Source organism: Lemur catta, chromosome 7, assembly GCF_020740605.2.
Source record: "Lemur catta isolate mLemCat1 chromosome 7, mLemCat1.pri, whole genome shotgun sequence".
In the NCBI taxonomy this organism is placed as follows: domain Eukaryota; kingdom Metazoa; phylum Chordata; class Mammalia; order Primates; family Lemuridae; genus Lemur; species Lemur catta.
The window spans coordinates 64105237-64131159 of record NC_059134.1 but is presented as its reverse complement, the minus strand read 5'-3'; the positions used below and the strand labels follow the sequence as shown (position 1 = coordinate 64131159).

At 38.4% G+C, this 25923-nt stretch overlaps 1 protein-coding gene across 6 annotated transcripts in view; it reads left to right on the top strand.

Annotated features, from left to right (window-relative positions):
* RIC3 (RIC3 acetylcholine receptor chaperone) overlaps positions 1-25923 on the top strand; it is a 50525-nt gene that overhangs the window by 5408 nt on the left and 19194 nt on the right. For 3 of the 6 annotated variants that reach the window (XR_006736448.1, XR_006736447.1, XM_045557452.1), the window contains exons 2-5: positions 13270-13496; positions 14538-14613; positions 15451-15544; positions 23688-23836. Coding sequence is in view for 4 of the 6 variants with exons in the window: in XM_045557452.1 (XP_045413408.1) it covers positions 13270-13496; positions 14538-14613; positions 15451-15544; positions 23688-23836 (546 nt within the window). In the remaining 2 variants the exon portion in view is untranslated. Of the gene's footprint in view, positions 1-4952; positions 5005-13269; positions 13497-13589; positions 13772-14475; positions 14614-15450; positions 15545-23687; positions 23837-25923 lie in introns of those variants that run through there. The other 3 variants (XM_045557455.1, XM_045557453.1, XM_045557456.1) reach the window with 3 other exon arrangements.

Genomic DNA, 25923 nt, shown 5'->3' with positions numbered 1-25923 from the left:
AGAAGTTCTACTTTCTTAGAATTACATATTATCACCAGGTAAATTGCCTTTTTGCTCTAAATATTACCAAAAATACCCCTTTTGCTTTTGCTAGTGTTTGTAAAACTTAATTTATTTTGGACCTTGGCCCCTCATGTGGCTTTTCCAGATCTTGCCACTGTTTCATGTTGATTGCTTATATGTCCTTCTGTTCATCTTTTCTGTCCTTTTAGAAGAGCTACCTGTACATCTACTTTTTTCCTTCTGCCTTTCCTGCTTGCTTGAGAATTTTTGAAATACCCAAACAGAAATGTATTTTCAGAGCTTTCTTCTTAGAGTGAGTCTCTTGCCGTGAAACTGTGTGTCTCTGTTTTAGAATTTCTTAACTCTGACTTCCTAGAGCCTGTGCCACATAACTCCTACTTTGTTGTCACAAACACTGAGGTGTCATAGTGTCATTCTCCTAGGGATCTCCTTTCATTTCACCAACCAGTTTCTTCTTTGGTCAGAGTAGCAGTTCCCTTGCTCACCTTATGTACCTTTGGAACATAAAAGTGTCACCACACTAGGTCAAGAACTTGTCAGTTATTCTGTTGTTAGCAAAATGAGACTTTGAGTAGGTGCCAGGGTAGTTGAAGTCCTCCAAGATGATAGTGTGCTGCTTCTGTGTTAGAGTTGGCTTCAGGGGGCTCTATCTACCACCTGTATCTGGCTGGGAACCTTTAGTGCTCTCACAGGAGCGTTGTATCTGGGCATCTCTCCTGGTGACCCTGCCTGAATACTTATAAATAGGGTTCCTTACCAGCTCCTCCCCAGGGGCCTTGTTACTCTGGAGTAGCTCAGACTTTGTCACCATGTTCTCCTCAAGCAAGTCCTGTCCCACTGAGTGTTGATCTCCGCGAGATGTGTAAATACATATACACATACATTTATTTGTTATCTTAAATTAGCTCCTTATGTGTTGGTATGTAGGTGACTGAAGACAAATGTATTATTTTGGTTGCTTGCCATAAATTTTCTCCTAATGAAGCATAAGACATATACTCTTCAAAGCAGAGCAGGAGATTAGGAAATTATTTTTATTTCAAAGGATCATTTTTCTGTTCGTATATTATGGAAATCAACAGAAAACAATAGGAGATAATTTGAGAGCCTATGAATGTTTATAAATTAGGCATTTTTTCAAGTTCAGAAACTTATAGGTGAGTGGGTGTGGAGTGCCTTGATCAGTTATCTTCATTGCCATTTCTATTTTAGAAACTGAAATTGAAAACTGGCAGGATAATGAAGTAAAAAGCTGTTTTTAGCCCTGTGAGTGACTGGGCTGGATCTTGAGATTCCAATAAAGGCTGGTAGACACCGTATAATTCATTGAGATCAGTTCAACGAAGAGTACAGCATGCAAGACCCAGAGCAAGCTCTGTGGGAGACCCAAACATAAATAAAACACTAGAGCTTTATTCAAGAAATTCTTAGTTTGTCCTCCAGCCAAAGACTGCCAGGAATGTACAAGCTGGGTTTAATACTCATTGCAGCAAGGGAGAATGCATACCTGGGGGAATTGTGGGGTATCTCAGTGACACAGTGTGACCGTGTTAGAAAAAGCCTTTTTCTAGAATTGTTAGCTGACTTTGAGGAAGGTTTAAGGACATGGGGCTTTGTTCTGAATTGAATGCTGTCAGAAAGTACAGCAAATTCTATGACTGGGTATCTTAATAGAGTTTATCTAAAGGGAGGGCAGACTAGAGAAAGACTAGATAAATAAACAGCAGTCACTCATGTTGTCCAACACTAGGGGTTGTTTGGTGTTTGTGGCTTGGGCAGTGTTAATGTTTTGTCTGTGTTCAGACAGATTACAGACTGGTCTTAATTTTGACTTGATCCATCATGGTCATAGAATGGCCCTGTCTGATGCTGATGTTCTGAAATTGCTTAGATGTAACAGAGAACACTGAGACTTAGCTGTGGGTACCAAGCCAGCCAGCTCATAGCAATACCAGTGCCTGGCTGATAGTACCAGGCCAACTTCAGAGGCTGCTTTTCTTGTTCCCAGATACGATTTATAAGTTTCAGTCAGCATCAAATAAAGTTAGGTAGAAAGGATACTTAGTGGAAGATGTTACCTGTTTCTGTTTCCCAGTTCATCCAAGTAGAAGCTGTAAGACACATAGATACAGCTCTTGAATAAGGCCAGTGTGTTAAGTGCAATTAAAGAAGTTCAAGCCGTGTGTTGTAAGGGCATGGAGGTGACATGAGAAAATGCTTTGGAGGGTGGGGGCCTGAGCCTTGAGGATTGGCTGGATTTAGATATGTGAAGTTGGGAGGAAAGCAGAACCACTGGAATATAAGCATAGGCTTAGGCAAGAGGGCAGAAGTCAGGTTCAAAGCATGATGGGAAGCCTTGTTTGGCTGAATCAGTGGTATGTAACAGAAAAGTGGCGTGAGGGAGGTACTTTTGGGTTAGATAATGGAATTCAGTTGTTTGGGCATTCAGTTTGTAGGGAGGGAAAATCAGAATTTGTTAAATATATATGGTATGTGCTGGGTGCTCTGTATATATGATCTTATTTAATCTGTAATTCTTGTCACAACTCTGAAAAGTAGATATCATTATATCCATTTTACCGACATGAAAATTAGCTCTAGAAAGGTTCATCTGATCTCTACTTAAATAGAGGCACAACCATAATCTTAACCAATAATTGACTGAAAAGATGGTACTCGTTCTACTTCACTCTGTTACCTCGTTTGTGCTATAACACAGCCTGTTGTCATCAGTGGAAACCATTGAAAGCTTTTGATCAGAGAAATGGCAAGACCAGTTAGAATTATGCTTTAGGAAGATAACTCTGGTAACAAAACTGTGACAGTTGATGTGTGTTGACTACATGGACCAGGCCCTGTGCTAAGCAACTAAGACACATAGTTATCTCTTTTAGTAATATATAGGATGGATTGGGAGTGGGGAGGTTGATAAAAGATTAAAAACAGATCTGGTTAAACTAGCAGCAAATATGAAAGCAGTGGGCAATAAAGGTGAGTTAGGTAAGAGGGGAATATAACAAGATGGGGCCCTTGGAGGAAACTGGCGAGGAAGAAACAGTCACAGCTATTGTCCTGGATTCCACTTTAAGTAAGGTTGAATTCAATACGGCCTCTATAACTTCCTCAGTGTTTAGGGAGAAGTTTACTTCTGAAGGAACTGGCCCATTAAGACCTTTCTTGAACCACTGTAATAAAAAACATAAACATCCAGTTCTTTATTGATTTATTTGCCCCAAGAATGAAATGCTGCAGATTTCATTTAATGTTTAATGTTGCTTTCAGAAAGCTCTTTTGTTAACAGCACTAGAGTTTTTGGTTTTGTTTTTAGCAATAGGTATGGTTATTAACAAGGGAAAGTAAAGCTTCGCTCTGTAAAATCCATTAAGTTTTTAGTCCAGCTTAAATGATACGCTAAGTGAATTTTAATAATTATGGAAACCTAAATATGGGGAAAGCTTTCAATAAACAATTAGTATTTAGTTAAATTCCATTTTGTAGGATATGTAAGCATCTATAGAGATAGTCACCACAGCTGTTTTCTGCATTGGAAAACCTGCCGTTTTTAATGTTCTAATATCTTTATTCTGATCTCTTTAGTTATTTTTTTAAAGCAAAAATTTAAAAACCACAAATCCTGTTTGTAACGTAGCTATCAAGTGGAACATTTGTAATAGTGAAAAATTGAAAATAATGTAAATGTTCAGCAGCTGGAGAATGGGTAAATAAATTGTGATATGGTCATACAATGAGATGCTATATAGCAGTCTGAACAAACTAGACCTATACATATCAACATTTCTTGGCTGTACATTTCTTGGCCAAAATATTGATCCCCACCCAGAAAAAAAGGCAAGTACACATGAGTGCAGTATAATTCCATAATATAAGGATTTGTTTATTGTGGTAAATATATATATATATAACAAAATTTACTATTTTAACCACTTTTAGGTATACAGTTCGGTAACATTCGCATTGTTGTGTAACCATCACCACCATCCATCTGTAATATAAAGCTTTAAAACATTCAAGATAATATTGTTTATTGTTTATGGATGCATACTTACCTAGTAAAGTCTAAAAGCACACATGCTAATAATAAGCACCAAACTCAGAGGTAGGTCTATCTCAGAGAGGGTTTGGGGGGAAGAATACACAGGGACTTCAGTTATATTTGGGTGGTAGATATACAGGTGTCCGTATATTATCATCTATACTTTTGTATACCTGGTATATTTCATAATTCTAAAATTTCCTTTTGTAAAAAATCATTTCAACTATAACTTTCCATATGTTTTATAGTTAGTGACTTTTTAAACATCCTGTACTATTCAGTTCTAAGAAACATAGTGGTACCGAGATCCAAGAGATAAGATTGTTCCCCATTGAAGTCAGTGAACTTTACGAAGAGAAAAATCTCTTCTAAATTCAGTGTTCTGACCCCAGCCTACCATTGGTCACAAGTGGTTGAGGTTGTAAGTCTCAAGCCTAAAGGTCTGAGAGAATGAATCTACAAAGAAAAGAAATACGGGAAGACAGCAGGTTTTAGATGGTAAAAATGAGTTTCATTTTTAGGTTTGACATATACTAATTGAATTTCGAGGTAAGAGACAAGTACTTGGGGGAAAAGTCAGAACTAGAGCTGTACATTTTGGAAATTATAATGGACTCCTTGAGAATGAATGAGTTTGCCAAAGGAAAAAGGATAAAGAAAAAACAGGTTGAGACACAATCTTGGGAGAGGGGATTAAAGAAGACCAGTGAAAAGGACTGAGAAGGAATAGGTTGAAGGACGAGTGGGAAAAGAAAAGCTCAGGAAAGTGATGTGCCATAGAGATTAAGGTAGGAAAATTTGACAAAGATTTATTCAGAATAATCCAGTTTTCATTGAGTGACCAGTATGTGATAATCACTTTCTTATGTTGCAGGAAAGTCTTAAAAGTGAGGACTGAGAAAAGGCCATTGGATTTAATGGTTAAGGTAGAGTTTACTATTTCATTGTAACTATATTCCTTGTCTATAAACTCTTTAAAGACAGAGACTCTGTTTTTTTTGTATGTGTGTTTTCTTTTTTTAATGGTGACCAAATCTCACTCTGTCACTGCAGGTAGAGTGCAGTGGCATCTTCATAGCTCACTGCAACTTCAAACTCCTGGGTTCAACTGATCCTTCTGCCTCAGCCTCCTGAGTAGCTGGGACTACAGGCATGCGCCACAACACTTGGCTGATTTTTCTATTTTTAGTAGAGATGGAGTCTTGCTCTTCCTTAGGCTGGTCTCGAACTCCTGAGCTCAAGCAATCCTCCTGCCTCAGCCTCCCAGAGTGCTGGGATTACAGGCGTGAGCCACTGGGCCTGGCTTTATTTGTCATTTTAATCTCAATGTCTGACATATTGCCTGGCACATTGTTAAGTGTTCAGTAGTAAATATGTGAACTATTATACCAAATACAAAATACTCTGATTTCTTTTAGGATATAAAACATATTTTTACCATCTAGTCTGTATGTTCCATTGCTCGCCAAATCCCTCTCCTGCTTTTGAAGATAGTTTTCTTTTCTTTTTAAACACCTCTTTGATGTTATCAATAACCTCTTCTTAATTCTCATGCAGGTTTCTTTATCAATAACCTCTTTTTAATCAGTTCTAATATAGGTTTCTTGCTTCATCATGATTCATTCAGTGTTGTTTTCTGAAACCCTATTTTTCGTTTCTTACTCTCATTACTCACTCATTAACTCAATATAAAGAAGATAGTTCTATCAGCCAGCATTGTACAGAAGTATTAATAGCTTGAGATTGCTGGGGGAAGCATTGAGTTTCCTATCTGATGGTATTCAGCAGAATCAGGACCACAACCTGAGGTGTATGAAGGTATTGAATACAGGTGGTTAGGCTAGATGACTTTAAAAAAAAACAAAACAGATTTATTGAGATAAAATGCATATAGCATGCAATTTACCTATTTAAAGTGTATAGTTGTTTTTAATATAGTCACAGATTTGTACAACCATCACCACAGTCAATTTTAGAAAATTTTTATCACACACCTGCCCGCAAGAAACCCCATACCCATTAGCAGTCACTCTTTCCCCCACTTCCCACCTCTCCAAACCCCAGCTCTAGGCAATCACTAGTTTATTTTCTGTCTCTCTAGACTTTCTGGGTACTTCATAGTAATGGGGTCATATAATATGTGGTATTTCATGACTGCCTTTCTTAGCATTATGTTTTCAAAGTTCATCCATGGTATAGTATATATCAGTATTTCATTCTTTATGGCTGGATAATATTATTTTGTATGGTTATACCACATTTTGTTTATCCATTCATCAGTTGATGGACATTGGCTATGATGATAATGCTACTATGAACATGTATAAGTTTTTGTGTGAGCATATTCTTTTTGGGTATATACCTAAGAGTGTAATTTTTGGGTCATATGATTACTCTATGTTTAACCTTTTGAGAAACTGCCAGACTGTTTTCCAAAGTGGCTGGACTATTTTACGTTCCCACCAGCAGTATGTGAGAGTTCTCTTTTCTCTGCATCCCTCCAACACTTTCTATTTCTGTCTTTTTGAGTATAACCATCCCAGTGAATGTGAAGTGGTATCTCCTTGTGAGTTTAATTTGCATTTCCTTGATGGCAAATAGTGTTGAACATCTTTTTATGGCTTATTGGCCATTTGTGTAGAGAAATGTCTATTCAGATCCTTTACTCATTTTTAATTGGGTTATTTGTCTTTTTATTGTTGAATGGTAAGAATTCTTTATGTGTTTTGGATACTAGCCCTTATCAGGTATATTTTCTCCCATTCAGTGTGTTATTTTCATTTCTTGATGATGTCATTTGCAGTACAAATATTTTAAATTTTGATGAAGTCAAATTTACCTACTTATTGTTTGGTTTTTTTGTGCTTTTGGTATCAAATCTAAGAAACTATCACCTAATCCAAGGTCAGGAAGATTTATGTTTATGTCTTCTTCTAAGCTTTTAAAGTTTTGGCTCTTACATTTAGGTCTTTTATGTATTTTGAGTTAATTTTTGTATATGGTATGATATAGGGATCCATTTTCATTCTTTTGTTTGTGAATATCTAGTTGTTCCCACACCGGGATCACTTTTAAAGCCCCTGACTCTGAAGATTCTGTGATGCTTTGACCTTTTAGTACTTTGGTTTCTGTTTTTATCTAAACAGGTGGACAGTTAGGATTTCATGTGATGGCTGTTCATTTTTCAAGAAAACATTATGTCTAAAAATAAGGACTGCCATTAGTGGTTTTTTTTTTTTTTTTTTTAAGAGAAAGGGTCTCGCTTTGTCACCCACGCTGGAGTGCAGTGGTGATGCCATCATAGCTCACTGAGCCTTGAACTTCTGGTCTCAAGAAATCCTGTTGCCTCAGCCTCCTGAGTAGTTAGGACTACAGATGCCCACCACACCCAGCTGATTTTTTTTTTTTATTCTTTGTAGAGATGGGAATCTCGCTGGGTTGCCCAGGCTTATCTTGAACTCTTGGCCTCAAGGAATTTGCCTGCCATTGGTCCTTGTCAGTTTCTTCTAGGCTTCTCAGTTACTTTCAATTTTGTCTTCCTCTGACTTTTATAATACTGGTTTGTTTCTGGTCATCTTAGGCTAGCTCATTTTTCCTTTCTCTCTCTTTTTGCACATAAGTATACACATTCCTCCATCCTTTTTGGTATTGGGAACCATTCAGTCAATTTTAGTTAGCTTTGTATTTAGATAGCTTAGAGTTTCTCCTCAAGCCTAACTGTAGTCTAATAAAAATTTTCTCTGTATTCCATCAACACTTGGAATATAATGTATGAAGAATGTGTACACAGTTGTTCCCTAACCGTAAGTCCCCTGAGTTTCTTCATAATCTTCTCTTAGTAGCTTAAACTTTTGGTCTTGAAGTTTTCTGACTCCTCCCCCATTAGCTTTATATTCTGTTCCCTGTTAAATACGGCTGATTGCGTGGTGATAGCCTTTGGACCTGTCCTTTCCTTTTTACAGCTATGGCTACCAACTCAGGCTCTTGCATCTCAGAGCTAAATTACTACAATAGCCTTTTTGCTGTTTTCCAAGACCCTAGTTTCTCTCTGAATTAGGCCCATAGTCAACTGCTAGATTAATCTCCTTCAAGCACTCTTCTCACTAAATCATTCCCCTAATTCAAGGTCCACTATATCAAATTCATATACCATACAAGTTAGCATTTTAACTCCTCCCCATCTCTACTTCCTTCTCCTTATCTCTTCTTACTTCCCTAAATGGAGCCAGACTAATTAGGTAGTTAGCCCTATTTAACGGTTTCTTTGTTCTCACTTTCTTACGAACACACTCTTTCTGATGTGCTTTTGCTTCTCTGTTCTCAGTATCTCATTGCCTTCAATGATTGATCCCATTTGACTCCTTTCCTTTTTTTTAAAAAAAAAATTTCTTTCATCCTTTTAATAATTAAACATTTAGTTTGTCTAGTAATAAGGTCCTTGATACCCTGTTATTGTTGTTTGTGTCTTTGTTTTAGATAGACTGCTTTTCAAAGCATTATTCCACCTGAGAACTATGGTTTCTATTTTATTTATGGCTGTCTTCTTTTCTTACATATGGCAGAGTCCTGAACATAGTAGGTATCCAATAAGTCTTTCTGGCTGACAGACCTATAAAAGTTTTGGAGGAGTTGTTGTTACCAAACCAAACTTGGATCCATTTGCCTAGTGTACAGAGAAAGCCAAACACTGACACTGGGACTTACAACAAGAGAAAGTGAGATGTTTATTGCAGGGTACCAAGCAAGGAGCATGGGCAGCTAACACTTTTAAGACTCGAACTTTCCGATGGCCTATATATAAGGGTTTTTAAAGGCAGGGAGGCACAAGCCATAGGTAAAGTCATAAATCAATATGGGGGGGGGAGGGTTACGTATTGGTTTGTCCTCAAAAGGCAGGACATCCTGAAGCGGGTTCTTATAGGTCATAGGTGGATTTAGCGATTTTTAAACTTGCAGTTGGTTAGAGGAGTCTAAAAACTTGGAGTCAGCAAACAGTAATATTTAAGTTTAGCTTTAACATATGTTAAGGTAAGGAAGTCTGTTAATCATCATGTGATGTTATGTCAGAATCAGATTGTGAGAGCAAGCCAAGATATATTGGGTCAGAATGACCAGGTTAGCAAGATTGATGGTCTGCAGATATGACTCCGTCCCAGCCCCTCAGGAAAGAATTTTAAGCAAAAAACAATGATCAAAGTTCAGTCCTTGGTTCTCCTTATTTGAGGTCTTTGTGACAGCATTTTTCATCTGGTGGAGGTCTTGACTTCTGAGAAACAACTCAAGGACGTATGTCAAGATGTTACCTTTAGTTTCTTTAAGGAACCTAACATCCTGTGACTGTGACTTATCTGGGCAACTATTGTTTAAGCTATTATTATCTTTTTGCTCAGCAGGTGGTTCATTTACTTCTCTAATTATTGGTTGCAGGGCTTGCTAGGTTCCTAGCATTCCCTTGGAGGGACTCAAAATTTCTCTTTATATCCATACTCAGGGGGCCTGACAGGCCCTTAAGAGGGGTCCCTACTCCATCTCAATGTGTAATGTTTAGCATCATCATCATTCTTCAATTTTAGAAATGCAAAATAATGCCTTTTATGTCATTACCTGGTTTTAAGTTTTTATTTTTTGTTTTATGCTGGTGTTGAAGACAGTTTTTTCAGCACAGTAAAAAGAAGTTCAACAACATATTACTACAAATATTAAATCTAGTTTATTAAACACTAGCCACCTAGCCACCTCATATATCAGATTCTCTCAAGAGAAAGGTTAGCATCCTGGATGCTGGCTAGGCATTTTTTTGAAAGTACATAATGGCTTTAAAGCCATACTCATTTAATATATTTATATTAAGATCCTTGACAATTTAAAAGAGGCATAGGCACTAGCACCTGGAATAAGAGATGGTGACTCTTCTTTTACTGTCTAAAGCTGTGCTTCTGTTGCTGGCCCACTCTTTTTTTTTTTTTTTTTTTTTTTTTTTGAGACAGAGTGTCACTTTGTTGCCCTGGCTAGAGTGAGTGCCATGGCGTCAGCCTTGCTCACAGTAACCTCAAACTCCTGGGCTTAAGTGATCCTACTGCCTCAGCCTCCCCAGTAGCTGGGACTACAGGCATGCGCCACCATGCCCGGCTAATTTTTTCTATATATATTTTAGTTGGCCAGATAATTTCTTTCTATTTTTAGTAGAGACAGGGTCTCGCTCTTGCTCAGGCTGGTCTCGAACTCCTGACCTCGAGCGATCCACCTGCCTCGGCCTCCCAGAGTGCTAGGATTACAGGCGTGAGCCACCGCGCCCGGCCAACTGGCCCACTCTTAAAAAGAAGCATTTCTTCCCATAATTTCCATGTCATCCAAAGTTAATATTGGGAGGGAAAGGAGGATTATTGGAATGGAGCTTGTCTGAGAAAGGATACAAGGCAGAAGGCAACTTCCAAGCCTGTCTGCCTACCTTCTTTCTTACCTCAGGAGCAGAGAGTTGACTTAAAGATAGTCCTCAGTTTATAGCACTTTATTAACTTTATCAGTGCAACTTTATCCTTTCTTGTTTTGCTGTTTTAGCCCTTTATCCTCAATCTGCCTCCCAATTCCCTTCCCTGCTCATATACACCTACTCTAATGTGTTTGTTTTATGTTTATACCTACATATTTGTGGGAAAGATATATAATATAGTTATATGCATGTCTTCAACTGATATAATAGTATTTGCTTATTTTTTTACCTAATCCTGTTACCAAAAGCTTGGTACTTGTCCCTGAGGCTGAATGAGAGTGAAGAATGAGGACAAGTGGTTTGAGGAAAAGGAAAGAGAAGTTTATTAATTTGCTGGCAAATGAGGATGGAAGACTTGTATTTCAAAGATCCTGCCTTTAAGTGGAAAAACAGGGCTTTTTAAAGGGGGGGGGGGTGGTTGGCCTCAGGTCTCCATAACCAGTGTCACAAGTCATGGCTCCGGGCTATTGTTTATAATTGGTGGTTTTGGTCTTGGGTTATTTCTGCCTGAGGACCTTATCTCTGATTGACAACTATCTGACCTTATCTCCCATCAGCAATGATCTTGTGACCCTTGTCCAGAGAATTCTGTTGAGCTGTCTCCTGTGGTTTAAGATAATAGAAAACAAACAGCAAAGAATGTTTTTCTGCCCCTTTGATCATGGGCCTCAAGAAGGAATGCAAGTATTAATTCCCAAAAAGGAAGGGTATAAAAGGAAGAGACAACTGGTGAAACATTTTATTGCCCTTTTTTAGACCTTTACCTCTGTTACAGTGCTATGCTTTTTAAGATGTATTCATGTTGTAGGTATATCTAAAGAATGGTTTTCTAAGAACTACATAGAATTCCATATTTGTATTTATTCCATTTTGATTTTCTAATCATTCAGTTAAGGATATCAAAGTTACATAAAGCTCCCTGCTACAACGTGATCACAGCAGACATTCTTACACAGGTCTAGAAAGTCTGTATTTGCATATATATCTAACCTTTTTTGGGATTTATCCATGAGAATGAGATCACTGGATTACAGGGCATACTTAATGTCACTAAGTACAGCCAGATCACATAGCAGAGTGGCTGTATCAGTTTATACTCTTACCCTTAGTGCATGAGAATTCTTGCCTCTCCACATCTTTTCCAATTTTGTTGAATTTTGTCAAAGTCAAATCCAACAATTTTTTACTTTATAAAAGTTTGTATTTTTAGAGTCTTATTTATGAAGTCTTTCTGTTCTTTAGTGTTTTCTATAGTGTTATTGCCCAGTAGTTTTTTATTCAGACCTGTTTATATGGCCTTTTGTAGAGATTTCTGTCCATTCTTGCTCACCTTTGACTCTCAGGGGGCTTGGCAGTTGGTGTTAACTTTTGGCTGCTCTTGATGGAAAAAAAATATGTAAGAAAATAGATGCATCTTCCCCCCTCCCCTCAAGCTACACACACTTCTGTAAGCCCCGCTCTTCCACTCACAAGGTTGGGCCCCTTTGACCCTGTTTGTGCAACATGAACCCTGTCTACTCAGCTGTAGTGGATTGGAAAGGGATGCATATCTACCCAAGCTGAGTACTCACAGTCTTCCTCCAAGGAATTTGAAATTAGGATGTCTCAGGTAGCCTTTGGAAGCACAGGCAAATTGAGGGGTTTGAGGGTGACCATCTTCCACTGTGTGCACAAAGAAGCTAGAGAAATGGTCTGCAGAGAAAGGAGAATAAAGAAAATATGCACAGAGAAACAAAAAAGTCTTAGAAAGGGAGAGAGATTGAGCTAGAATGTGAAAGTAGCTGTCCTGGATCCTGATGGCTTTCGAGTTTCTGCTTCTAGTCTCTCCTGAGACCATGTTGCATTTCTTTATCTGTATTAGTTAGGGGTGGCTAACTGCTGTAACAGATAGTCTCCAACATGTATAATGATCCTAACACAATAGAAGTTTATTTCTCACTCATATAAAGAGGTCCAGATGACTCTAAGTTAGTGTAGAGGCAGCAATGGAGGACTGCACCAAGTAGTTATTCAGGAACCCAGGTTGATGGAGGATATGCCATTTCTAACACGTGGCTTCCCAGGTCTCTCTGATTGTCAGCATCCATCCCACAGAAGGGAAATGATCATGGAGTTGAATAATGTGGGAGGTATTATAAGCCAGGCCTTGAACTAGCAGGATCACTCACATTCCTTTGGCTGGAACTCAAGTCACATGGCCACATTTAATTGTATGGGAGTCTGAAAAATATGGTCTAGCTGTGGACCCAGAGGAAGAGAATATGGGTTTGGTAAACAGCTAGAAATTATCACATCATATTTAGTGTCTGTGTGAGTGATACCTCTATATCCTTTTTAAAAAAATTTTCAAGGTATTATGGGGGTACAAATGTTTTTGGTTACAAGGATTGTTTTTGTAATGCTTGAGTCAGGGTTATAAGTGTGCCTGTCACCCAGATAGTGTTCATTGTATCCATTAGGTAGGTTTTTGCCCATCTCTTCCTCACACCTCCCCTCTGATTGATTTCCATTGAGTTATACTTCCCTCTATGCACTTGTGTACTCACTGGTTAGTTCTATATCCTTTTAACGAAGTTCCTGTTTTTTCTTAAACTTGTTTGAGTTGGCCTCTGTTATTTGTATCTTAATGCATGAGGTATTTTCATGATAGCCATATTTAAAATAGTAGAAGAGGTAAAACCTGATCAATTCATTTTCTCAGGAAAGTTGGGCCGATTTCCACCTATGATGCATCATCACCAGGCTGCCTCAGATGGCCAGATCCCTGGGGCTCGTTTCCAGAGGTCTCACCTCGCAGAGGCGTTTGCAAAGGCCAAAGGATCAGGTGGAGGCACTGGAGGAGGAGGTAGTGGAAGAAGCCTGATGGGGCAGATTATTCCAATCTACGGTTTTGGGATTTTTTTATATATACTGTACATTCTGTTTAAGGTAAGTAGAATCATCTTAATCATATTACATCAATGAAAATCTAATATTGCAACAAAAATCATTGTCTACGTTAAAACCCTTTACAGTTCATAAAGCTCTTTCAAATTCATCATCTCTTTAAACCTTACCTCCTCTTTGTGAGGTACTTAAGATAGCTATCATCTCAGTTTTACAGATGAGAAATCTTTGCTTGGAGTTTAAGTGATTTGCCCCAGAATGCACAACTAAAACGGCAGAACCAGGATTTGAACCTGGATGGTCTGGTTCCTAACCCAGTGAGTGATATAATTCAAAACTCCCCCCTCCAAAAAAAATTTGAACATCTTTACAAGCTGAAAAGGCATAAATATTTTCTAAGAAGAACTTTGTTATTAGGATTGGTACAATGACTTGCAAGTAGCCACTGTTAGGCCAAATAATGACTGTGCCAGCAGCACTTTGTCCTCCTCCTTTTTTCCCCACAGGGATATGACATGCTGTTTTTAATATCATCTCCAGTAATTCTCCTGAGACAGAATGGTCGTGTCCTGAAATTAAGCCTGATATTTCCTAGCTCTGGGAAGACATGGTTTGGGTCCTTTGAAAGCAGACCCCCAGTTAAGTTCCACCTTCAGCCAGGCTTTTGCAAGCCATGGGCCTGTGCACTGTGAAGTAGCAGCAGAAGCTTCACTTTGCCCTCCTAACTAGAGTATGGTTAGGTGAGATGAGTTCCTTCTTGTCCAGGAATTCTGCAGGCAGCCTGACTTGAATCTATAATAATGCCTCTAGGGTGGTGCACATCTCTTTTAGATGAGCATGAGTGAGGTAGATAACTTGTAGGAAGATTTTTTTTTCATTGTGCCTTGATAATTTTTTACTTGAAGATCTTCTTATTTTTCAGTGGCTTTTCTTTTAGATGTTTTTCTAATGTTGCTATCTGATTTGATTTCTGCATAATTTTTGTTTCCCAACCTTTTTTTTTTTTTCCATTTAATATGAGGGGTTCCATGACTTTGAGGTTCTGAGCTGCTGTTGATGTGCTATACCTCCTTCAATTCTCAGCTCTCAAAGGGGAAATCAACTGCAGAGGATCGGAAATGCTCTACTTCCACACCTGGAAACGCCCACAGGAAAATTAGTAAGTCCTCCCTCTTAGCATATTCACAAGTGTTATTGAGTTAGACAGCTATAATACAGCCAGATGGACAGTCTGTGGGTAGGTCTTAAAAACATTTCTCAAAAGTTGCTCCAAAATTAATCTGATGCCATTTTTGCCTTAGTTCTGGGAATTCTCAAAAATTTCCATATTGATGTTGGGCTTATTGTACAAAAAGCACAATATCACCGGTTCACTTTTTTATATATTAGCAAATTTAATATTTCACATTTGGAATGCATTACTTCTTATTTCTAGACTTCAAAATATTGATAGCAAATATCTTTATTTCACAGAGATGAACACTGTGGCAGAGAAATCATGCCATTGCCAAAATTGGTTATTAGATCCAGGGAAAGAGTTTAACACTTCTGACTCTTGAAATATGGTCATCAAATATTTATTCCCCAACTAGAATATTCTGTGTTCTTGGAGGAAATCAAATGTATACAGCATAGCTCTTTCCTCTAAGAATTTATAGACTAGAATGGATGTCAGGAAAAATAACTTGTGAAAAGTTTCCCACCTAGAAAGAAGGGACTTGGGAAAAGCATTGCAGGAAATCATGTCTATCTTGGTCACAGTTGCTTTTTGGATTTACTCATGGATTCTTTATGGAACTGGATATTCCCAGTCACATTTTGCATCCTTTTTGGAAATCTTAAATATTCACGGAATCCTTTAAGAAAGCTGCTGTGTTCTTAAACAAGATATTAATGGGAAGTGTATCAGTAAAATAATTTTTTAAAAATTGATGGACTCTTTAAAGGGGGTAGGGAGTTATGTGTGATGGTTCTTAGATTGATACTTATTTTTCAGCCAATTTTGAGCTTGCTCAACTGCAAGAAAAACTGAAGGAGACAGAGGAAGCCATGGAAAACTTAATCAACAGAGTAGGACCTAATGGTGAGAGGTAGGTTTTCATCTAACAGGATTCAGACTACTTCCCATTTAGAGAATCAATTCAAAATTTTGCATTTCTTTGATAAATGGACCACGTATTTTCATTTTATGCAATTGTCAACTTATCATTTACATATTCTTTTTCATATAACATTTCCATTTTCATTCTATCAAGCAACCTCAGTTTTTAAGAGTTTAGGGTTGATTAATTATTGTGATAGTAAATTTGTAAGTAGATCATGTAGGGTGAAATAACTAGGTTTTAAGAAAGAATTTTCTAGCTGTCTAAAAAAGGTATAATTTTAAGTAAAACCAGATTATTGAATATTGTGCTTTCTATTTGAGACAAAGTGAGAGAAGAGAGCAAATGTGCTCAGATTAGGCATTTGTGTTTTGTGTTGACTGTGCCAGCACAGAGCTAGACATGTAAAGTAGGTGTCCAGAGCCAAGCTAGCCCTTTAGGATGCCCCACAGGGAAGACTTACACTCTTCTTGCTGCCAGGCTGCCTGAGAACCTTAAAAGGTGACTTCAGGAGGTTGATGGAAGTGGGCAACAATTAAGAAAATATGGATGTAGGTTTTTTCAGGGAGGAAAAACCAGAATGTGAGATTGAGGAATTCAGTTTCCACCTATGCCTCTGACCAGGCTGGAAGAAGAATGACAGAGTGAGTGGCAAAATCCCATGCAGGAGGATGTGTTGAAAGGTCCTTCCTACAGCTTTGGGAGCACGTTGTGGAGTCTTTGCCCCAGGAAATTGCTGTTCACTTTGGCATCTTCTATAATATTTGCCATCCTTGATGGTACTGATGCCCCATGCCCCTTTCTCTGTTCACTGGCTCCAGCCTTGCCCATCTTTGGCTGGATAGAAGAGTGTGTATCCTCAGATTGCAGCCTCTTGGCATTTCCCTGCAATGTATACAGTGCAGTTAAAATGACATTTATGGGGATGAACCTTGCCTCTCTGGGCCCAGGAGCCTTGACCTTCTTTTGGTATGGAAAGCAAGGTCACTATCTAGAATGAGCCCCAAAGTGTATAGATACATGAATATATCTGCGTGAGTGTATGATAATAGTTGATATTTATTGAACACTTACTAAGGACCATGCTCTGAGCTAAATGCTTTATACACATTATCTAACATATATGGCTATTTGTGTGAGTGTGACTAAACCATTTTGTGCAGTTACGCTTTTCTGGCGTTTTCTGCCCTTATCCTATGCCCCTGGCCACTTACAGTCTGGGTGGAGAACTACCTAGGATTTTATAGACCCTCATGCCTCAAAAAATATCTTTAGGCCGGGCGCGGTGGCTCATGCCTGTAATCCTAGCCCTCTGGGAGGCCGAGACGGGTGGATCGCTCGAGGTCAGGAGTTCGAGACCAGCCTGAGCGAGACCCCACCTCTACTAAAAATAGAAATAAAAACTACCTGGACAGCTAAAAATATATATAGAAAAAATTAGCCGGGCATGGTGGCGCATGCCTGTAGTCCCAGCTACTCAGGAGGCTGAGGCAGTAGGATTGCTTAAGCCCAGGAGTTTGAGGTTGCTGTGAGCTAGGCTGATGCCATGGCACTCACTCTAGCCCGGGCAACAAAGTGAGACTCTGTCTCAAAAAAAAATAAATAAATAAATAAATATATCTTAACTCTATCCTTGGCCATTGGAAGCCCCGGGCCACACGTAAGGATCATGAAAACCATAGACCTATGGGCAGGACCTCTCACTTGGGAGACCTGGGCCTTGGAGTAAGAAACCACATGAAGATATTTCCTCATTGTTGAGTAACAGACTCCCTTAGCTCAAATTAAATTACCCATCATTCAATCCATGTGCACCGTCTGTCTGTCGCCCAAGCCAGGGATGCTATATTATAACCCTTAACTACTATCTGTCCTCTTTGTGCCAGGTTTACTTTTCCATGTTTTCTGTGCCAAGGCAGAGGAGTTGTCCCTGTGCTGAAGCTGGAGTTGTACCATCTCCTTGTTTCTGGTGCCAGAGGTCCTTGCCTAGAATGTTTACTTTTTATAAGGTGCTGAGGTGTGGACTCCTGAGAATACATTGATTCAAGCCTGAAACATGGCAAAGATTATGTAAAACATTTTCCACAGTACTTCTCAGGAACTGGAGAGCAGCTTTCCTTCCAATGGAGAGAACACACCTCCTGACTCTTTCCTAGTCTTTCATTTTCCAGTCCATAAGATGTGACTTTCTGATACTCCTTAATCCAACATCTTTTATCACGTAGGCAGCCTACGTGTCTTAATCTGTTTTCTGTTGCTTTAACTGAGTACCACAGATGGGGTAATTTATAAAGAATAGAAGTTTATTTAGCTCATAGTTCTGGAGACTGAGAAGTCCAAGGTCGACAGGCAAGTGTCTAGTGAGGCCTTCTTGCTGCGTCATCCTATGGTGGAAAGGCGGAAAGGCAAGCAAGCATGTGCAAAAGAGTGAATCATGAGGAGCCAGACTCACCTTATAACAATCTGCTCTTGCAATAACGAAACCACTCCCTCAATAATGACATTTATCCATTCATGAGGACTCTGTCTCATGACCTAATCATTTCTTAAAGGCCTTGCCTCTAAATACTGTTACAATGGCAATTACATTTCAACATGAGTTTCAGAGGGGACTAATATTCAAACCATAGCATCATGTTTCTACATTGTTTTCCTTTTTATACTTATACTTTATATCCTTTAATGTCAGTTTCTGTGGCATTGGTTCTTTTACAAGTCTGTGCTTCTACGATTATTATAAGAGCCCAAAATACTCCAGTGTTTTTTCTGTCAAATCAGAATTATATGACATCTCTAGGCTTCTGGGGGTCAAGCAGAAAATTTAAGACAAACAAGACATTCATTTACAGCCTCCCAAGTCTTTATATAATATTCATTCCACAACTACAAGATGTTGGCTTAAAGGTTGAGAAATATGCAGTTTCTGAAATTTTATCTTAATGCTTACATAAGAATAGAAATATGGGAAAGGCCTTTGATATTATCTAATAAAACTTTTCAAACAGCTTTCACACATTTAAATAATGAAACCTCCTGGAAGGTCAGTACTGTGCCATGTTAGCTCTGGTATTGAGCAAAATATCCCCACAGACACAAAGACTAAGGAAAGAATCTAGGAATCAGAAGTGAGGTGTCCTCATTTCTGTTTTTATAGTCAGCAGAATTTCCTTCCTGGAGCAGCATGCCCAGTTGTGATGATGTATCTGTGAGAAGAATGGTGTAGCTCAGGAGGTTGCAGAGAGCCCCAGTAGGCATGTTAAGTATGTTTGTGGCAGATTTCTGGCATGGATTGCTGGAATGTAAACTCTTTCAGGACAGAGTTAATCTCTTTTGTTCTCTGTTCATATAGTAGGTACTAAGTAAATATTTGTTGAATAAGAATAAACACTCACTTTTGATATAAGCATTTGTATTAATACATTATTTTTGTGGTAGAAGAGTAAATCATGACCATTCTCTGTTGAGATCTTTTTCTTCAGTTCCTGACCTCTGTATTCAGAGCTCTACTGGCCATATCTCCTAGATACCTACCCTCAGCCTAATCAATTGATAAATATCTCTTGAATGAATGAATGTCCAAAATGGAACTCATCATCTATTCCCAATGGAACCTACTCTACCTTTAATATTGCCATCTTAGCAAATGGCTCCACCATCTACGTAGTTGCCCAAAGCAGAAATTAGATATCATCCTTAATTTGCCTTTTTTTCACTTCCTACATTTCATCAATCACCATGTCTTATCATTTCCAGCTAATTAATAAATCAGTCTTCCTGCAAAAGACTGTAAGCTCCATGAGAACAGGGATTATCCTTCTTTGTTCTAGAGCCTAGCACAGGTCCATAAAGGCTCTAAAAAAGTATTAGTTGCAGTGGAAGAAAGAATGAGTGGTGAGTGAAAGCCTTTGTTTTTGACATAGATCATAACTGTCTCGTGGTTTCTTTTTCTCTGATTTTGTCTCCCTTCAGTTTACTTTCTACTTTTCAAACAGATGGATTATCTCTTTTGTTTCAATCCTTCAACGGGTCCCTTTTGATCTTGAAAAAGTACGGAATCTTTGACATGGCCTATATGGTCCCGAGTAACCTGATTGGTCTTGCATACCTCTATTGCTTTCCCTTTCTCTGTCACTTGCTGTCTGTGTCCAGCCACACTGACCACTTATTCCTCTAAAAACCTGTACACTTTTCCTCCTAGGACTTTGCACGTACATGTTCTTTTGCGTGGGGTGCCCCCTCTCTCCCACCCCCACAGTACATGCTTATTTTGATTCTTGCTTGTCTTATAGGTCTCAAAATAGACATCATCTTCTCTGAGAGTTCTTCCCTGAACCCACAGAACTTGGTTAGAGGCTGCTCCCCTATGTTTGCATGACACCTGGGTTTGCTTGTGATTGCATGTATCATATTACTTTCTGATAACTTTTCTGTCTTCCCTAATGCCCCGTAACCTTGAGGGCAGAGAATTTGCATTGTTCAAATTTGTATTTCTTGTGCTGGCACATTGACAGTGTCAGTAGATGTTGAAAGAGTAAATGAGGTCAATCTAGAAAAAGTACTTTAAAGAAGGCGGCTTCCGCCATAATGAAAATGTCTTCTTTGGTACCTATTTTCCTTTACTCTGCACAGTCCTGTGTGGTGTCACTGGCAGGTATTATTTCTCTATATGGAACTGTATCTAAGAGAGGGAAAGTGTGCTGTGGGAACATGTATTAGTTTTCTGTGGCTGCTGTAACAAATTACCACAAAGTTAATGGCTTAAAGCAACACAAGTTTATTATCTTACAGTTCTGTAGGTTAGAAGTCCTATACTGAGTAAAAACCAAGGTGTTGGCAGGATTGCATTTCCTTTTTCAGGCCCTGTGGGACAATCTGTTTCCTTACCATTTCCAGCTTCTAGAAGCTGCCCACTGTCCTTGGCTTATGGCCCCCTTCTTCTGCCTTCAAAGCCAGCAACAGTACGATTGAGACCTCCTCATGTCGTATCACTCTTGACCTCTTCTGCCTACCTTTTCTACTTTTAAGGACCCTTGTGATTACATTGTACCCTCCCAGATAATAAAGGATAATTTCCCTACTGTAAGGTCAGCTGATGAGCAACATTAACTCCATCTACAACCTTAGTTGCCCTTACCTGTCAGGTAATGTATTCATAGGTTCCAGAGATTAGGATGTGGACATCTTTGGGGGGAGTGCATTCTTTTGCCTATGACAGAGAGTCTTGTGGAAAAGGGAGAATCTGAACAAGGCTTACAGGGTGGAAGGATTTCCTCAGGCAGAGTTTGGAGAAAGATGCTTCAGATGGAGTGGGCAGCACAGCAGCAAACAAGGTGAGAGAATCAGGCATGGTTTTGGAATAGCAAGTAGTCCTAAGTAACTGGGGTGTTATCCACCAGGGATGGGGTAAATGGGTAGGGAAGTAGGCAGTGAGAGAAAAACTAGAAAAGCAAACTAGGGCCAGACTGGAAGACCTGGGTGGTGGTAGGCTGTGACGTTTGGAATTCATTGCCTTTACGGTGGACGGCCTCTGAAGGCTTTTGAGGAGAAATGTCATGATCTTCTGTGCTCTAGAAAAATAACTCTTATGGTAATATGTAGAGTGGCTACAGGCTAGAAGTTTATTGAAAAATTTCTAGCAAAAGATAATAAATAGGCCAGTGAGAGTAGAAAAGAAGAGCCACATTAAGGGTACTTCATGGAAGAAGAAAATCACAGGCTACATCAGCATACCTTGGGCCTTTGTATATAAGGTCAAGATTAAAGGTAGAATTAAGGCACCTTGTCAGTAGAGGTGATGATTTAATCTGTGATACTGGTTCAGATTCTTGACAGCATGATTATAAGAATGGAGAAATGAGAGTCCTAGGATTGAGCCTTGGGAAAACCAGGTTTCAGGAGGTGGGAGGAAGAAAGTGAGCCAGGGTCAAAGATAAAAGTAATGGTTAAAGAAGTGGGAGGAATACAAATGTCTCAATAGCTAAGGGAGGAGGAAGTTTCAAGGAGAGGATGGTCCACAGCTTAGAGAGGTCAATAAGAGTGAAATGTGAGAAAAAGATCCTTGGGCTTAGAAGTAAAAGGGTCACTGATGATTTTTGCAAGTTTTGATAAAATGATAGAATGGAAGCCAGAATTCAGGGAGGTGGAAGAAAATGGATGATGAGGAAATGGGGACCAATCAAACTAATGCATAATTATCGAGCACTTACAGCAATTGTGGCACTGTGCCTATACTGTTATGAGCTTAATTATCACTGCCCTCCAGGAGTATCAAACCAAGTTGAGACAATAAGGAATCTATGAATACATTCATTGCAATAAATTCAGAAGAGGTCATAAGGTGGAGCGTGATTAATTGCCTAACACTGTGGTCCCCAACCCCCGGGCCATGGACTGGTAGTGGCACTGTTAGGAACTGGGCCACCGAGCTCCACCTCCCCCCCCCCAACTCCACCCCCCATCTGTGGAAAAATTGTCTTCCATCAAACCGGTCCCTGGTGCCAAAAAGGTTGGGGATTGCTGACATATGATATGGACCATATGAGTGTACTTGTTCAGAGTTAAATGATGATGCTTTAGTTTGGAATTCTCTGAGAAAGCTCTTCTCTGTTCCTGCTTCCCCTAGCCTCATCATCCTCTTTTAGTTAAGGGCTTCTGGTTTTTCAGGAGTTAGGAAACAGAACCAAGACTTTCATTCAGTAAAGATCAGAATGCCCTGTGCACAGTACAGAGAAGTAACTTGTGCAGCCTTAGGGCAAGAGCTTTGTGATTAGCAGGTAGTGTCTTCCAGTCTGGCCCAGAAGGCTCCCACAAAGTGGGTTATTTTAGTAGTAAGAATTAGGGGTTATGTGGGGCATGAGCTGTTGGGATGAGTCAGGACTCCTATATTGAAGGGAAGAAACGAGCTGTTAGAAGCTCTTATGTTTAGGATTTTAGTTGAATGTGGAGCAGATAGGCTTCTTTAGTTCGTGGCTTTGAAGCCATTTAGTGTGGAAGAAGTGGAGCTCATGGTGTTTTTGTTTTCCTCCCACTGTCTGGAACTGTTACACCTTCATTTTCCTCAGTTACCCTCTTAATGTTGAAAAGAGAAATACTTTTTTCTTTTTTCCTATTAGTTATTAGGCTAAAGTTTGTTAGGCTGAGCATAAAAAGGAATGCAGGCTCAGAACTGGCTTGTTGGACAATAATATGGCATCTGTACGAGGGTGGTAGGGTTTTTCTTCCCTAAGTGTTGTATTAACTTGGAATGCTTAGGGTTTTTAAGAGGAGACCAAGTAGTCTGTTAAATCTTGCCACTAGATAAAACTGATCTCAAAACAGATAGTTCTGAGTCTTTTAAGTAGGGCTTTATTTGCCTATCAGTGTGATACAGTCCTTCTCTTTCAAAGAAAATAATCATACTGTTGTAATCCTTGAGCCTCATGTTATTTTTGCAGATGTTTTTCCAGAGCCACACAGCTAAATTGGGACTCAAACCAAGTTTTCTAAAGTGTGGGACTTGAGCACTGTGCTTCAAGAATTTTACAGAATACTATTAGAAGTCAGGAGAATTTTAGTTATCATGCTGCCATGAACTAGCAGTAGGAATACATTTATAACCCAATTTCTGTCTAGATGACTGAATTTTCAGATTTACCCAGCTCTAAAATTTTAGAATATATCATTGTTCCTACACAAGTAAATTAAGCCTGGTGATTCTAGTAGCATATTTTTCCCAGAGCATTTACCTTTGACGACCTTGCTTTAGAAAAAAGTGGCTTGTAGTAAGTGGAGTAATGTCAGAAACAGTGAAATTGCTAGGAGATTAGAGAATCAGGGCTGTGAAGTATATTGAAAGAACACTGAACTGAAAGCTGAGACATCTGGGGTCTGGTCCCAGTATTAACATCAACCATTGTGGGACCTTGGTCAATCACTTGATCTATTCTGGGCTTTTAGTTTTCCCATTTTTAAAATCAAAACATTGAACTAACATCAGTAGTTCCCAGTTGTGCAGTTTCAGGATCAATTCCTAGAATAATTATCTGCTGCTGTTGTACTTCCTATTCTAGCATCTAGACAGATCATAGTGATATTTATGTCCATTGCCTAGGAGTGTTATTGATAAATGGCTGGATTGTCTGATATTTCTAAGCAGAGCACAGACTGTGACTTCTGACCAAGAGAAACGGTTGCTGCATCAGCTCCGAGAAATCACCAGGGTCATGAAAGAAGGAAAATTCATTGACAGAACTTCTCCAGAGAAAGAAGCTGAAGAGGCCCCTTACATGGAAGACTGGGAAGGTAAACAGTGTCTTCTCATTTCTTTATTAGCTGTCTGCCTAGAAAAAAGATCTTATAAGTTTTTTTAAAAATCAGCTTTATTACTGAAGTATAATATATATATATAATAATATTCACCAATTTTAAATGTACAGTTGGAAGAATATATAGAGTTTGTGTAATCACACCATAAACTTGATATAAACCATTTCCATCACCCCAGAATGTTCCTTCCTCTTTGCAGCTAATCCCCTCCTCCTGCCCTTGGCAACAATTGAAATACTTTCAATCCCTATAGTTTTGCCTTTTCTATATAAATGAATCATAACTACATATGTTCTTTGGTTTCTGGCTTCTTTAATTTAGCATAATGTTGTTGAGTGTATCACTACTTTTTAAAATTGCTGAGTATTCTGTTATTTGCATATACCATAATTTGTTTATCCATTCACGCAGTTGAGGAACATTTGGGTTGTTTCTAGCTTTGAGCTATTATGAATCAAGCTGCAATGAACTTTGCATACAAGTCTTTGTTTGAACATATATTTGTATTTCTTTTGAGTATATACCTAGGAATGAGATTTCTGGGTTTTATGGTAAGTGTATGTTTACCTTTATTAGAAACTCTTAAACAGCTTTCCAAAGTGACTCTACCATTCTGCCTTCCCACCAGCAGTGTATAAGAATTGCAGTTACTCCATATCCTTGCTAATACTTGGTATTGCCAATCTTTTTAATTTTAGCAATACTAGGGAGTATATAGGGAATATTTCAGTTGTGACTTTAATTTGGATTTCGCCAGTGACTAATGATGTTGAACATTTTTTAATGTGCATATTTGCCATCTGCGTATCTTTAAGTGTCTGTTCAAATTGTTTGCCAGTTTTTAAATTGGGTTGATTATGTTCTTACTGAGTTGCAAGAGTTCTTTATGTATTCGAGATACCAGTTCTTTATCAGTTATATATTTTGCAAATATTTTATCCTCATCAGTTCTTTGCCTTTTTATTTTCTAACAGCATCATTCAAAGAGCAGAAGTTTTTAGTTTTCTTTTATGATTCACATTTTTGTGCCCTGTTTAAGAAATTTTTGCCTAACTCAAGGTTTGCCAAGCTCCTATGTTTTCTGCTAGAAATTATGGTTTCAGCTCTTAAAATTAGGCTTGTGATCTTAATTTTCATAGATGGTGTGGTGTGTCAGGACTGAGGTTTATTTTTTTCCATATCAAATACTCAATTGTTCTAGCTCCTTTTCTTACATTTAATTCTTGGCATGTTGGTTGAAAATCAGTTGACCATGTATGTGTGTGTCTATTCTGGACTCTGTTTTGTTCCATTGATATATATGTCTATACTTGTACCCATATCACTGTCTTTATTACTGTGTCTTTATAGTAAGTCTTGAAATTGGGTAGTGTAAGTTTTCTTTTTTCAAAATTTATTCACATTTTCATATAAATTTACAATCAGTATTTCATTTTTTATGAAAAAGCCTGATGGGGTTTTGATTGGCATTGCATTGAATCTTTAGATCAATTTGGAAGAACTGATGTTATAACAATATTGTATCTTCCAGTTCATGAACCTGTTATATTTCTCCATTTATTTGGATCTTTAAAAATTTCTCTTAGCAATATTTTATAATTTTCAGTGTATAGGTCTTATACATGTTTTATAAATTTATTCCTAAGTAGTTTATATTTATTATGATATCATAAGTGATATTTAAAAATTTTTGTTTGCTGCTATATAGAAATACAATTGATTTTTGTATTCTGACCTTGTATCTTATGCTTTGCTAAATGTACTTAGTTCTAGTAGCTTTTTTAAAATATAGATTTCTTAGGATTTTTTTATGCATATGATCAAATCATCTATGAATAAAGACAGTTTCACTTCTTCCTTTTTAATCTATCTGCCTTTTTACAATTTTTCTTGCCTCATTGTACTGCCTAGATCCTCCACCACAATGCTGAATAGAAGTGGTAAGGGCAAACCTCCTTCTTTCCTGATATTGGAGGGAAAACACATTTTCCATTGGTATGATGTGAGCTGATGGTTTTTCACAGATGCTCATTTTCAGGTTGAGGAAGCTACATTCTATTCAT